The 15,000-nt window shown below is 49.7% G+C and overlaps 1 protein-coding gene across 7 annotated transcripts in view; it reads left to right on the top strand.

Annotated features, from left to right (window-relative positions):
* The window catches only part of depdc5 (DEP domain containing 5, GATOR1 subcomplex subunit), a 35,551-nt gene that overhangs the window by 9,949 nt on the left and 10,602 nt on the right, over positions 1–15,000 (top strand). For 3 of the 7 annotated variants that reach the window (XM_035390851.1, XM_035390848.1, XM_035390849.1), the window contains exons 18-33: positions 117–186; positions 576–612; positions 845–965; positions 1,589–1,824; positions 2,061–2,261; positions 3,224–3,359; positions 3,779–3,873; positions 4,282–4,341; positions 7,588–7,771; positions 8,453–8,613; positions 9,100–9,220; positions 10,672–10,839; positions 11,335–11,557; positions 11,933–12,066; positions 12,791–12,896; positions 14,224–14,286. In XM_035390851.1, coding sequence (XP_035246742.1) covers positions 117–186; positions 576–612; positions 845–965; positions 1,589–1,824; positions 2,061–2,261; positions 3,224–3,359; positions 3,779–3,873; positions 4,282–4,341; positions 7,588–7,771; positions 8,453–8,613; positions 9,100–9,220; positions 10,672–10,839; positions 11,335–11,557; positions 11,933–12,066; positions 12,791–12,896; positions 14,224–14,286 — 2,116 coding nt within the window. Of the gene's footprint in view, positions 1–116; positions 187–575; positions 613–844; positions 966–1,588; positions 1,825–2,060; positions 2,262–3,223; positions 3,360–3,778; positions 3,874–4,281; positions 4,342–6,892; positions 6,983–7,587; positions 8,116–8,452; positions 8,614–9,099; positions 9,221–10,671; positions 10,840–11,334; positions 11,558–11,932; positions 12,067–12,790; positions 12,897–14,223; positions 14,287–15,000 lie in introns of those variants that run through there. The other 4 variants (XM_035390850.1, XM_035390852.1, XR_004762290.1 and 1 more) reach the window with 4 other exon arrangements.

Raw genomic sequence — 15,000 nt, 5'->3', positions numbered from 1 at the left:
TGGTCTCAATGCAATAGCCAATGAGGAATGAGAAGACCGTGAAGAAGGAAGTGATGTAGTGAAAAAGGGGTGTGGCCTTGTTTCACCCCCCTCTCTGTCTGTCTCTGTGATTACAGTTTCTACACGTCCAAAAGCCAGGGCTCCTGCAACTGCTTCACTCCACGAATCAAACTGGCTGGTCGCAAGGTACCGACCAATCAGCATCCAGCATGTGGTTGTTACGCAAAAAAAATATGCATTAATACAATGGTATATGTACACAAAACATGCTTTAAAGAAAGTGGTGTATATTATTCATTACAAGCACAAAATCAACGTTTAAGAAACCAGTGAATTTACTCAGATTAATTATAGTTTTGAAATAACACAATAACAATAAAATTGTTCTTTCATATCATTGTAAGATTTGTTCCAGTCATCGGAGGAGTTTCCATATTTAAAATAATGATTTGGTGCTGGTTATGTTTGAATGCTTTTGCTCAGTTTCTTTTATTCTATTGTACCAAAGACTCGCATTTTTTACTTTTGCAGTTGAATTTAACCTTAATTCTCTATCTCCCTGGTCAAACTTGAAGGTCCTATCAGAAAAATTCAAGAGCAACAAAGACCACGGTAAGCAAACTGATTTATTGTACATTTTTCCATTTGTCAGCTCTGATTGGTTGCCTTTGAATAAAGTTGAACCTTGTATTTGTCATGGAGAATAATGTGATTGGGTGTGAGATCTTTTTTGTCTGAAATCAATAAAGTGTTAGAAGTATGGCGCACAGCCAACCGCAAACACACGTGAATGTAAGTCCTTCTGTTCTCTTGTTTACTGTGCCGTGTCCTCTCGCCCTGTCAGCCCTGGGAGCCCCGAAGGACTCTGAGAACAGCCTGCCCATCCAGGTGGACTACGACGCCTACGATGCGGGGGTCTTCAGGCTTCCCGGGCCCTCCCGAACGCAGAGGAGTACCAATTTCAGGTGCGGGTGTGTTTGCACCAGTGTGAGGTCTGACTGAGTTCTGATTGTTCACGCTGCTGTTTGCCCTGTTTATGTCTACATTGCTAACATTGTAGATCTACACTGCACGTCTACACTGACATTTCTGCACTGCTTCTACATTTGTGCCATTACTGCATCGTTACAGTGCTCTGCTATTTGTACTACACATAAAAACAGACATAATCACTGTCTATAAACAGCATACATATAGGCATTACCACTGCATATATACAGACATTATCTGCATATCGTATGCACAGAATGCATATTTACAGACATACGTGCATATGTACAGACATTAACACTGTCTACTGTATGTACAGAATGAATATGTACAGACATTAACACTGCGTATGTACAGACATTACACTGCATATGTACAGACATTAACACTGCATATGTACCGACATTACCACTGTGTATATGTAGACATACGTACATATGTATAGACATTAACCTTATGTACTGAATGCATATGTACAGACATATGTTCACATGTACAGACATTACCGCTGCATATGTACAGACATTAGCTCTGCTCATTTATACTAGCACCAGTGCAGTTTTCTGAGAGCACAGCTCTGTGTGCCCGTGTCCCTCAGGGCAGTGAGGGAGAGAGAGACCAGCGGGCGGAAGAGCTGGGGCTCGATGGACGTGAGCGGGGGAGGGGCAGGGGGCGGAGCCTCCCCCCCGGCCCGCGCGGCGGCCGGCCCGGAAGAGCAGCGGAGCCTGGCGTCGGACGACAGCCTGGGCAAGGTGTCCAACATCCTGCTGATCCCGCGCCTGCCCCCCGCCCAGTACGAGGTCAGCAGCTCCCTGGGGTACACCAGCACCCGAGGTGAGGGGAGGAGCCTAGCGACACGCCACGCACCACGACACGCCGCGACGCGCAACACGCCACGCGCTGCGACACACATGACAGTCTCAGCCTTAAAGCTGGACCTGCTGCTGGAGCAGCCGAGCCTCATATGAAACATTGCCTGAGAAAGTGTAACAGAGTGTCTGTTAGTGTGGGTGTACCTGAGAGTGTCTGTTAGTGTGGGTGTCGGTGGGTAACGCGTGTAACACTCACAGAGCTGCTGGAGAAGATGATGGAGTCTCAGCGGGACTCCAGTGCCCCGGGCCGCTTCACGGTGGGCAGCGCGGAGTCCACCCTCCACGTGCGCCCGGGCGGGTACACCCCCCAGAGAGCGCTCATCAACCCCTTCGCCCCGTCCCGCATGCCCATGAAGCTCACCTCCAACCGCCGCCGCTGGATGCACACCTTCCCCGTGGGTGAGTGAGTATGCTGCTCGCACACGCACACACACACACACATGTACACGCATGCTCGCACACACACACACACACACATATACACACACATATACACACACACGTACATATACATGCATTCACACACTCAGACACACACACACATGTACACGCATGCTCGCACACACACACACACACACACACACACACACAAACACACACACATGCGTACACACACACACACACACACACACACACACACACACACACACACATATACATGCATTCACACACTCACACACACACACACACACACACACATATACATGCATTCACACACTCAGACACACACACACACACACACACACACGCACAAACACACACATATACATGCATTCACACACTCAGACACACACACACACATGTACACGCATGCTCACACACACACATGCGTACATACACACACACACACACACACACACACACACACACACACACACACACACATATACACGCATGCACACACACACAAACACACACACACACACACGCACAAACACACACATATACATGCATTCACACACTCAGACACACACACACATGTACACGCATGCTCACACACACACATGTACATGCATGCTCACACACACACATGCGTACATACACACACACATACACGTGTGCACACACACACATGCGTACACACACTCACATACACATACAGACACGCATACACACACGCACACACACATAGACACACATACTCACAGAAATGTTTTTATATACATAAGCAAACTCTCATATTAATATGTACAGATGCATGCACACATGCACAAATAAAGCACAAAAATGTGGAAACATAACCTCATCAACATGCATGCAGGCTTTGTTTAAAAAAATTGCTAAGTGCCCAGAGTGCTGCTCAGATACAGACATTTATACGCAGTGAAATGCCCACTTTGGCTCCGCCCCCTCTGTTTCAGGGCCTTCTGGGGAGGCCATCCAGATCCACCACCAGACCCGGCAGAACATGGCCGAGCTGCAGGGCAACGAGCAGCGAGACCCCGCCCACACCTCCGCAGAGCTGCTGGAGCTGGCCTATCACGAGGCCACTGGCAGGTCAGCCACCAGGGAGGGGGGAGGAGCTTATGAAATGGGAGGGACTTGGTGGGATTTATTTATGTGGGAGGGGCTTATGAAATGGGAGGGACTATGGGGGATTTTTTTACATGGGAATTGCTTAAGGGAAAGCTTTATGGACATGTGGGAGTGGCTTTTAATGAGATTGGATTGGATGAGCTCAGTGGATGGAGGTTCTGAGAAGTGCTTTCAGAATGCATGTTTGGTGTCTTAAAGGTATACTCCCCAACCCTGGTCCTGTGTGGGTCTGCTGGTTTTCCTTGTTACTCAGCACTTAAAGGAAAACTCCAGCCTAAAACACCTAGACATTGTTAGAATCTGCATATTTGTGATGTCAAACACAATCCCGGACCCATTTTCCTGTTTTGTGTAGTATTTCAGTTTTTTTGTGTGTTCAGGAGAACCGCGTCGCGTCAGATGGGGGAGAGCGGCTTCTACACAAACACCGGGACGGATGAGTTCAGTGAGAGCCCGGCCAAGAGTAACGGCACCGGTATGTGGGCACGGGAGAGAGAGAGCACTACGACCAGCGCAGGCCGCATAGGCATCCATACACCCCGTACAGGCTGATCACAGGCTGATCATTTACCTACCGGCAGGAGCGCTGAAAGGTGTAGAACGATTTATTGCAGGTTTTTGTGTGTTGTATTTATGAATGACGTAAGCAGCAATACAGCGGGTCATTTAAGTGAAGATGTTGGGACTCCATTAAGGCTAACCAGCAGCCTTGCTATTCATGAGGTAACAGCCAAACTACATCATGCACATCAGCAGTCATTGTTCTCAGTGAGTCTGGGTGCTAAAAATTAGGTTTTGTTTTGGGGTCAGTATTTTTTGAAAAAATGAGTTCAGCTGAGAAAATGATGAAGATGATGATGATGTGGTGGCGATGATCTTGCAGGAACCCCAGTCAAGCGCGGCTCCTCGTTTGAAGACTCCTCCACCAGTAGCCCAGACCCGAGTAAGTCATGGAAACCGTCACCCTGTAGAACACACACACCAGCCCTAGCAGAGCTCTCACACATGCTTATTTACATGCTGAACGTCACCCTGAACGGCAGCAGAACCCCTCTCACACACACGGGTGAGCTTGTGAGTGTGCCGAAGCCATGCACACATTTCACTAACCCGCCGTATGTTGAAGGAGAAACAGACCGGATGCAGTGATGTACTGTACGCCTTCTTTGCCAGTGCATTTTGAATGCTTGATTGTGGATGGGTTTGAATGGACTTTTATAAGCACTCCTTGATTTTGAAAGAATCAGGTGATGTCACTGGTCAGTGTGACCCGGGAGGTTGTTGCTTGGAGGATTTTTCCAAATCCAGCTGCAGTAACTGAGATGACAACACCACTCTATTCGCTTCTTTGAGAGCTCACTTGTGCAGTGTATACATTTATTTGAGTCTTAACTGCACAGTAAAAAATTAACCTTAAAAATAAGAAGATAAATATTGATTTGAGAGAAGTTTGCATACAATGCACCAAATTTTCTGCCATTTGGGTAATAAAATTTACTTGATAGGATTTAAAACAGAAAATAATATTCAGTTAAGCAGAATAATATTTCTAGGAAAAAGTACAAATGCAAGTTATTGGACCTCATTCACAAAACTTCTTAAATTCTTCTTACTTTTGTTCTAATAATAGTTCCTATGAAAAGCCAACATGGGATTCGTGATGCATTGTGCGGTCCGTCGATTTTGTGTATATCCCAGGTGTATCCGAGGATGAATGGCTATTGTTCCTAAATTGAATGTGCATGTCTGCTCATGTTGATTTGCATAAGGAGACACCATAGCAGTCCCGTAAAAGGCATGCTACCTGCAGGGTCGTATGCAAAATATCAGCCATTCATTGCTCTCCGTAAAAGTACCCGTGCTTCATACGTGTGGTCCCTAAAAACGCGCTCTCTCCCCGAGGCGTGAGTGACTGATCGTGATATGTACTTATCCACTCAGTTGTCACTTTGCAGCAACAGTTCCTCAACAGCGAGTGAAACTGTGAAAATGTGCCTTTGCACAGTTCAGAATGGAATCTGTACACGTGTTCACATACACACACGCACACACACACACGCGCACACGCACACACACACGCACACGCACACGCACACACACACACACATACACACACACACACACGCACACACACGCACACACACACACATACACACACGCACACACACACACATACACGCACGCACACATACACACACGCACACACACGCACGCGCACACACACACACACACACGCACACATACACACACGCACACACACACACACACGCACACGCACGCACGCACACACACACACACACACACACACACACACACACGCACGCACACGCACGCACACGCACGCACACACACACACACAGCTTGAGCCCAGGTGTTTGGTTTCAGGGAAGCTGTTGAAGCTCTTTAATAAGGGAAGGGTCTCTTTACTGGAACAGAACTGACTCAGTGCCCCAGAAGCCCAACCTGCCTTCAGTCAGTGTTGATTTAAGCAAAATTAGACCATAAACTGCAATCTCCTGAATATACTGCTTTTGTCAGACTGGGGCTTTGAGAATTCAGTTCTTCTCTCACTCTCTTTTAAGCTTCCATCTTCCGTTTCTCTCCCTCCCCCTCTCCCACTCTGCCACTCCCCCCATCTCACTTCTTTTCTTTTCTCTTCCTTTTGTTTTTGTCATCCCCCCTTTTCCTGTTCCCTGCCCTGCGGAGGGGCTGTGAGCCGGGGCACCCCAGTATCTCCTCAGCGCTTCGTAACCCAGCTTATTTCACTGGAAAGAAACTTCTGGAAGGAGGCCCGGAAAATAACCCCGATAATTCAGCTGGCATGTCTCCCTTTCCTCCTGTCCACCTTTCCTCCCTTCGCTCTCACGTTGTCTTTGGTGGGGTTTCTGTCATTTTATTTCATGTATAATTAAAGAATGTAAATGCTGAACTTAACCGTGGAATCTGGACACCAGCATATCCCATCCAAGGAAATAAATAAAAACCTGAAAATCTGAGCACAGAGAGGGTTTTGAGGGACCAGAAAAACCAGGGCTTTAGTTGGTGAGGGGGCTTTTCCTGAGGTCAGCTTCCTCAGTGTTTGTGGAGAACCTCAAATAACGTGAAAGAACACGCAGTGTAGATGTCGCGTATATACTCAGCCAGTGTAAGCAAATGGAGTTTGAGCATCAAACACGCTTTTAGTCCCCAGCTCCAGTCTTGGGCACGTGTGCTGTTCCTGCTTTAGAGTTGAGCTGGGTTTAAAACCACACCCCTTCTTCCCCCCACTGCCCTTTTCTGTCTTTCTCTCTTCCTGTCTTTGATATGATCCTGTATATTTAACCCTCACTGCACGTGTGTGTGTGTGTGTGTGCGCGTATGTATGCATGCGTGTGAGCGAGCATGTGTGTTGTGTGTGTGTGTGTGTGTGTGTGTGATGCACAGTTACCTTGGCTGCCCTTCCTGCACATTTTGCGCTGTAATTCACTTGATAATGTGTATTCCCTTGATTTCAGCTCTTAATCACTTGCATGTGTTGATCTGATCTCTGCACTGCCCGTGCCACTGGAAGCAATCACCACCATCAAGGGCAATGAGGAAAATGAGTAACACGCAACCTTTTTCTCTCCTCTCTCTCTCTCTCTCTCGTTTTTGTTTGTATGTTCCTGTCTGCCCTGTGTTTGTCTCGTCATTTCCCTCCATTCCACTGTCCTTTAAAAAAAAAAAAAAAATCCAACGTGTCCCTGCCCCCCCATTGTCATTCTTTTCCTCTCCCTCTCTCTCCTCCTCTTCCTCTCCTGTTTTTATTCCTTCCTTATTTTCCACCATCCCCTATCACTTGTTTTCCCCTCTCCTCTTTTATCCTCCACCTACCTGTTCACGTGTGTGTGTGTGCGTACCTGCCTGTGCGCGTGTGTGTATGTGTGTGTACCTGCCTGTGTGTGTGTGTGTGTGTGTTCTCTGTGTGTACCTGCCTGTGCGTGTGTGTGTATGTGCGTGTACCTGCCTGTGTGTGTGTTTGTGTGTTTGTGTGTACCTGCCTGTGTGTGCGTGTGTGTGTGTGTGTGTGTGTCTGTACCTGCCTGTGTGTGTGTGTGTGTTCTGTGTGTGTACATGCCTGTATGTATGTACCTGCCTGTGTGTGTGTGTGTTCTCTGTGTATGTACCTGCCTGTGCGCGCGTGTGTGTGTGTGTGTGTGTGCGTCTGAAGCCCTGCTGCTGTCTGCTCCGCCCACAGTGCCCAGCTTCTGCTGCACGGTGGGGGTGGACTGGAAGTCCCTGACCACGCCCGCCTGCCTGCCCCTCACCACCGACTACTTCCCCGACCGGCAGGCCCTGCAGAACGACTACACGGAGGGCTGCTACGACCTGCTGCCGCACACCGACCTGGACAGGTTCACCCCGGAGCCCCCCGCCGATACTCACAAACCGCTCTGTCAGACTCGCGCGCTCGTCACAGTGACGCAATGGGCTACAGTACGCTAGCCCGATAGCACGTTAGCACGCTAACGTGCCCAGCCGTGTCGTCCAGAAGTCGTCCTGCGATGCCGTTTGCGAGCCGTAGATTTCGCCAGGTTTTTTTGCATAACGATGTAATGGGATGATGTGGATAACCAGAAATGTATCAGTATACTTCTTGGTATACGTCTCCTCTCTCACTTTCTCTCTCTCACACTCTCACTGACACTTTCTCTCTCTCTCTGCCTGTCTCTATCTCACTCTCCCCTGTCTCTCTCTCTCTCTCATATTATCTCTCTCTCTGCCTGTCTCTATCTCACTCTCCCCTGTCTCTCTCTCTCTCATATTATCTCTCTCTCTGCCTGTCTCTATCTCACTCTCCCCTGTCTCTCTCTCTCTCTCATATTATCTCTCTCTCTGCCTGTCTCTATCTCACTCTCCCCTGTCTCTCTCTCTCTCATATTATCTCTCTCTCTGCCTGTCTCTATCTCACTCTCCCCTGTCTCTCTCTCTCTCTCATATTATCTCTCTCTCTCTCTCTCTCTCTCTCTCTCTCTCTTTCTCTCTCATATTGTCTCTCTCTCTCACACACTTTTTGTCTCTCCCCCCTCTCTCAGGCGTGAGGATGAGGGTCCAGTGATGACGGCCCCTCAGGTTTTTGAGGAGTTCATCTGCCAGCGCCTGATGCAGGGCTACCAGATAATCGTCCAGCCCAGCAACAGGAAGACTCCGCCCTCTGCGGCCCCGCCCCTCAGCAGCAGCCCTCTGTACTCAAGAGGTGCCTCACCTCTCTGTCTTAGCAAATGAAGTCTCTCTCTTTACCTCTGGGCTGCTGTGTCACAGAGGAGGAGGAGTCTGTTATGTAAATTAAGTATCTCACTCTGTATCTCAGGGCTGCTGTGTCACAGAGGAGGAGGAGTCTGTTATGTAAATTAAGTCTCTCTCTGTCTTAGGGCTGTTGTTCCAGAGAGGGAGGAGTCTGTTATGTAAATGTGGTGTCTCTGTATCTCAGGGCTGATGTGTCATAGAGGGGGAGGAGTCTGTTATGTAAATTAAGTATCTCTCTGTATCTCAGGGCTGCTGTGTCACAGAGGAGGAGGAGTCTGTTATGTAAATGAAGTGTCTCTCTGTATCTCAGGGCTGCTGTGTCACAGAGGAGGAGGAGTCTGTTATGTAAATTAAGTATCTCTCTGTATCTCAGGGCTGCTGTGTCACAGAGGAGGAGGAGTCTGTTATGTAAATGAAGTGTCTCTCTGTACCTCAGGGCTGGTGTCGCGGCGCAGGCCCGAGGAGGAGGAGAGTGTGTACTGGCTCAGCATGGGCCGCACTTTCCACAAGGTCTGCCTGAAGGACAAGATCATCACCGTCACCCGCTACCTGCCCAAGTGAGCCCCGTCACAATGAGAATAACCACATAACCGTACTCTATATCCCAGACTGCAGTATAACTGACTACACTGTTACCCTGACCGCACCGTCACCCGCTACCTGCCCAAGTGAGCCCCGTCACAATGAGAATAACCACATAACGGTACTCTATATCCCAGACTGCAGTATAACTGTGACTGTATAACTGTGACTGCACTGTTACCCTGACCGCACCGTCACCCGCTACCTGCCCAAGTGAGCCCCGTCACAATGAGAATAACCACATAACCGCACTCTATATCCCAGACTGCAGTATAACTGTGACTACACTGTTACCCTGACCGCACCGTCACCCGCTACCTGCCCAAGTGAGCCCCGTCACAATGAGAATAACCACATAACCGTACTCTATATCCCAGACTGCAGTATAACTGTGACTACACTGTTTCCCTGACCCCACTGTCACCCGCTACCTGCCCAAGTGAGCCCCGTCACAGTGAGAATAACCACATAACCGTACTCTATATCCCAGACTGCAGTATAACTGTGACTACACTGTTTCCCTGACCCCACTGTCAATCGCTACCTGCCCAAGTGAGCCCCGTCACAGTGAGAATAACCACATAACCGTACTCTATATCCCAGAGTGCAGTATAACTGTGACTGTATAACTGTGACCACACTGTTACCCTGACCGCACCGTCACCCGCTACCTGCCCAAGTGAGCCCCGTCACAGTGAGAATAACCACATAACCATACTCTATATCCCAGACTGCAGTATAACTGTGACTACACTGTTTCCCTGACCCCACTGTCACCCGCTACCTGCCCAAGTGAGCCCCGTCACAGTGAGAATAACCACATAACCGTACTCTATATCCCAGACTGCAGTATAACTGTGACTGTATAACTGTGACTGCGCTGTTACCCTGACCGCACCGTCACCCGCTACCTGCCCAAGTGAGTCTCGTCACAATGAGAATAACCGCATAACCGTACTCTATATCCCAGACTGCAGTATAACTGTGACTGTATAACTGTGACTACACTGTTACCCTGACCGCACCGTCACCCGCTACCTGCCCAAGTGAGCCCCGTCACAGTGAGAATAACCACATAACCACATAACTCTATATCCCAGACTGCAGTATAACTGTGACCACGCTGTAACCGTGACCACACAAAGGATGGATTAGGAGTGATGTTGGCCTGATGGTTGACACGCAAAGGGGCCAGCAGTCTTTGGTGCTGGTGTTTCAGCTTGTGCTCGCTGGTCTCTGAAACAGCACTGTACACTCATACTGTTTACTTACCATTCACTCACACTGACTGTCTGCCTGTATGTGTGTGTGTGAATGCGTGTGTGTGTTTGTGTGCGTGTGTGTGAATGCGTGTGTGTTTGCGTGTGCGTGTTTGCGTGCGTGCGTGTGTGTGTGCGTGTGTGTGTGCGTGTGTGTATGCGTGCAGGTACCTGTATGAGTCGGCGCAGATCCAGTATAATTACAGTCTGTGCCCGCCCCACTCTGACGCCCACTTCATGTCCTGCTGGGTGGAGTTTGGCCACGAGCGGCTGGAGGAGTACAAGTGGAACTACCTGGACCAGTACATCTGCTCCGCCGGCTCCGAGGACTTCAGGTACAGCCCTGGGCCCCCGTCAGACAGCAGCAGCCTCCCGCATATACACACACACACGCACAGACGCATACACACATACACACACACACACGCATACACACTAACACACACACATGCACATGCTGACACGCATACACACTAACACATGCACATGCTGACATGCACACACGGACGCATACACACTAACACACACACGCACACACACATGCTGACATGCACACACGCATATACACACACACGCGCAGACGCACACACACACGCGCGCAGATGCACACACATGCACATGCTGACATGCACACACGCATATACACACACACGCGCAGACGCACACACACATGCACATGCTGACATGCATACACACTAACACACACACACACATACACACTAACACACACACACATGCACGCCATGCACACAGAAGCACACACACACATGCACGCCATGCACACAGAAGCACACAGGCATGTTCACGCGCGTATGCTTTCTCCGCCGTAGCCTGATCGAGTCTCTGAAGTTCTGGCGCACGCGCTTCCTGCTGCTCCCTGCGGGGGGCGCGCGGCGGGTGACGGAGGTGGAGGGGCACTGGGACGTGTACGGGGACGGCCCGGGGGCGGGGCGCGAGGGGGCGGGGGACTGGGCCCTGCTCGACGGCTTCGTCCGCTTCCTGGAGGGCCTGAACCGCATCCGCCGCCGACACCGGTCCGATCGCATCATCAGGGTGAGCCAGCGGGGAGAGGGTGGGCGGGGCCAAGCGCAGCTCACTCCTTCCTCTCCTGTCTCTTTCTCCCTCTCGTCATTCACACTAGTAAAGGGCTGGCATTGTGGCAAATTTGCTGTCATATATTATGTATCATTCACTCCTTAAAATCAGAAGCCTGTAAGTTGGAATAAAAAATGTGCTCTTTCTGCCATTAATGTTTTTTACCTCTCTCCTCTATCCTTCATCTCTCTCTCTCTGTCTCTCCCTCCCTTTCCCTCCCTCACCCGCTCTCTCTCTCTCTCTCTCTCTCTCTCTCTCTCTGTCTGTCTCTCTCTCTTCCTCCCTCTCTTTCTTCCCCTCCCCCTCTCTCCCCCCCTCTCTCTCCCTGTACAGAAAGGAGCAGCCATAAAGGGTCTGCAGGTGTCTGGTCCCCTGGCTGTGTACCCTCCTGAGCCCACAGCGCCCCCTCCAGGCAAGAAGGGAACATCGGCGCTGTCTGCCCTGCTGGAAATGGAGGCCAATCACAAGTGAGTCTCCTTTCGCTCGCCTGGAGCCTGTGACGGCACTGTATGCTGGGAGCACACGCTGAGGTCACACAAGTAGAGGACTAGTGACTGGTGCCAGCAATGAGGCTAAAATATAAATGAGCCACAATGATGATGATAATAATAATAATAATAATAATAATGATGAGGGTGGTGTTCCAACCTCCTACAACTGACCTAAAATTAAAAAATATTTCCCTGTCAAATCAACTTGATTTTGTCAGTAACTTGGTAAAACATTGACAGACAGCTTTAATATCATCACATCAAATTTGAATATTTGTCAGGGTTACTTTGCTCTGAATCACAATAACTTTTTTAATGTGGCTAGTGTGCAGGCTAAGAAACCTTTGAGACCCACACTGGTGAAAACAACCAGAAATATTTGCTTCAAAGCAATCCAGTGAATTTATACAGCAGATCAGTTTTTCATCATTTTTCATCAGTTCTTCAGTTGCCTTGATTCTCTTGTCTCGTGGAGTTTCTAAAAGACGTGACTTACTGTTTCTCTCCTCTTGGTCTGGAACAGAACGAGCACAGCTCCCGTCCTGGAGGGCTGGTGTTTGTGGGTTTATGGCCCGACCGATTGTTCTGGCTTAAATTTCTCAATGGCTGTACACACAAATGCTGATGCAGTCTGCAGCTATAGCTCAAGGCTTACTTCCTGGTATCTGTCTCATGGTGATGATGCGTTTCCTGCCCGCAGGAGTCTGGAGGAGCAGCAGGCCGCGCTGTTCACAGGAAAGCCTGCCGCGCCCCCTACCGACTCTGTGGCCGTCTCCATGACGACCTACGTGGACAGCCCCCGGAAGGTGAGTGGCACCAGGGGAGGGGCTGGTGCATCGTGATTCTCATCCAAGACCCCCCCAAAACATTTCCCATACTGCACCCGTACATCTGCTAGTTATCACACTAATAAGTCAACGAATGACGTGGCAGCTTTGAACTTGGTCTTGTGTTATATTGTTGTTTTATGGAAGATGACCCCATATGCTGCTCATTAACTTCCAGCGCTGTTATAGTCCAGGAATTGCACAGTATATAATGCTGTATTAAACCTGAACACACAGATCACCTTGGTTCTGGCCTGGTTCTGGCCTGGTTTTGGCCTGGTTCTGGCCTGATCTTTCTGTTGTGGTTCTAGCCTTTCCCTTTTTTCCAGAGGGAAAAAATGAGCTTAGTTTTGAAAACTTTCGGATGTTCTGCTGGACGTCTTCCCTGTAGGTGTGCGAAAAGGTGTGGAAGGGTGTGGCCAGATTGGCACAGGGTCACATGCCCTTTGGCGATGCTGATTGGATGTTTCAGAATGCAGGTTTCTCTTAGGCTGGTGCCATCTCTGGAGGAAGTGATGCTAAAAAGCTTGCTCTGTACAGAACTTCAGACCGCTTATTGGAATACGCCATGTTCTCTTAAGAAATTTGTGAGTCTGTGAGTCTGTATGTCACTATATGTGCGCTAGTGTGTGTACCTGTGTGTGCGTGCGTGCGTGCGTATGTGCGTACCTGTGCACTTTAGTGTGTGCACCTGTGCGTGTATGCATGCATACCTGTGCGTGCGTGTGTACCTGTGTGTGCGTGCGTACCTGTGCACTTTAGTGTGTGCACCTGTGCGTGTATGCATGCATACCTGTGCGTGCGTGTGTACCTGTGTGTGTGTGTGCGTGCGTACCTGTGCGTGCGTGTGTACCTGTGCCTGCGCGTGTATACATGTATGTGCGTGTACATGTGTAGCTGTGTGTGTGTGTGTGTGTACTGTGTGCATTAGTGTGTGTGTGCACGGGCTCGTGTACAGGTCTCTGCTGTGGTTTTTATTCTTTCTGTAGTTTTCTCTGCTCTGTCTCTCATCTCTTCTCCTCTCCCACTCCTCCGCCCCTTCCTCACTCCTTTCTCGCCCTCTCTTCTAACGCCGTCCTTTTCTGCCTCTGCTCCGCCCCCTCTTCTTCTCCCCCTGTCCCTCTTCCTTGCTCACTCTCTTCCTCCTCTCCCCCTCTCCTCCTCCGCCTCTGCCTCGCTCCCTCTCTACTCCTCTCCCTCTGCTCCTCCCTCTCCTCCTCTGCTCCTCCTCCACCTCTTCGTGGGTCCCTCTGCTCCTCTCCCTCTCTCTCTCTCTCCTCCTCCCTCTCTCCCTCCACGCTGACAGGACGCCGCCTTCTTTTTGGACTTTGTCCGTAGCCCTCGCTCGTCCTACATCTATCACTCTCAGGTCAGTAAGTTCTGCCCCCTTCCCCCCAACCCCCCCCCCCTTAAAGGGGAACCCTGCACTAAAATCTCTAAACCCCACTCCCCCTCCCCCCCAGTAGGTAGAAGTGGTTTGTCAGTTCAGTCTCCATTAACCGCATGGCTGTCACACACCTTACCTGTTTTGTGCCACGTGGTTGGATGTTTGCATGGGGTGTGGCTCGGTTCAAATGCACTTCTGCTTGTGGAGGTGGACAGCATCCCAGCCCCGTCCGCTGCCGCCACCACCACCGCCGGTGTGCAGTTTACAGGAAGTGACCTCACAGCAGCCCCACGACGCGCAGGGTCCCCGCAATCAAAGCCCTTGGAAATATCCACCTCCAGGAAAGTTCTGGAAGAGGCCTGGAGAGTCAGTGGGAATACTGCACCCAATTCTCTTATGACTCCTTAGGAATATTTTCATCTTGGAAACCAGGGAAAAATCCAAAAAAGCAGTCAAAGAAATATTTGCTTCTGTTTTGTCCAGTTTAACGTGTCCATGTTACTAACTCCCTGCCTGGATGTCGTTTGCTCTGATGGCTAGCTCATTCTGATACTGAAACGGGCTGGTTCGCATGCTTGATCGTTAAGCCTTTGATTGGTTTCTCCTTCCAGGCAAATACCTCACTGAAGTGTGTGAAATAATTCCACGGCCCCTAAAACTCAGGGCGAATAGCCCAGAAAACATGCTATGAGCCAT

The sequence above is a fragment of the Anguilla anguilla genome, chromosome 14 (genome assembly GCF_013347855.1).
Source record: "Anguilla anguilla isolate fAngAng1 chromosome 14, fAngAng1.pri, whole genome shotgun sequence".
NCBI lineage: Eukaryota > Metazoa > Chordata > Actinopteri > Anguilliformes > Anguillidae > Anguilla > Anguilla anguilla.
Note: the sequence above shows the minus strand (reverse complement) of the source record. Positions and strands in the feature narration are given on the sequence as shown.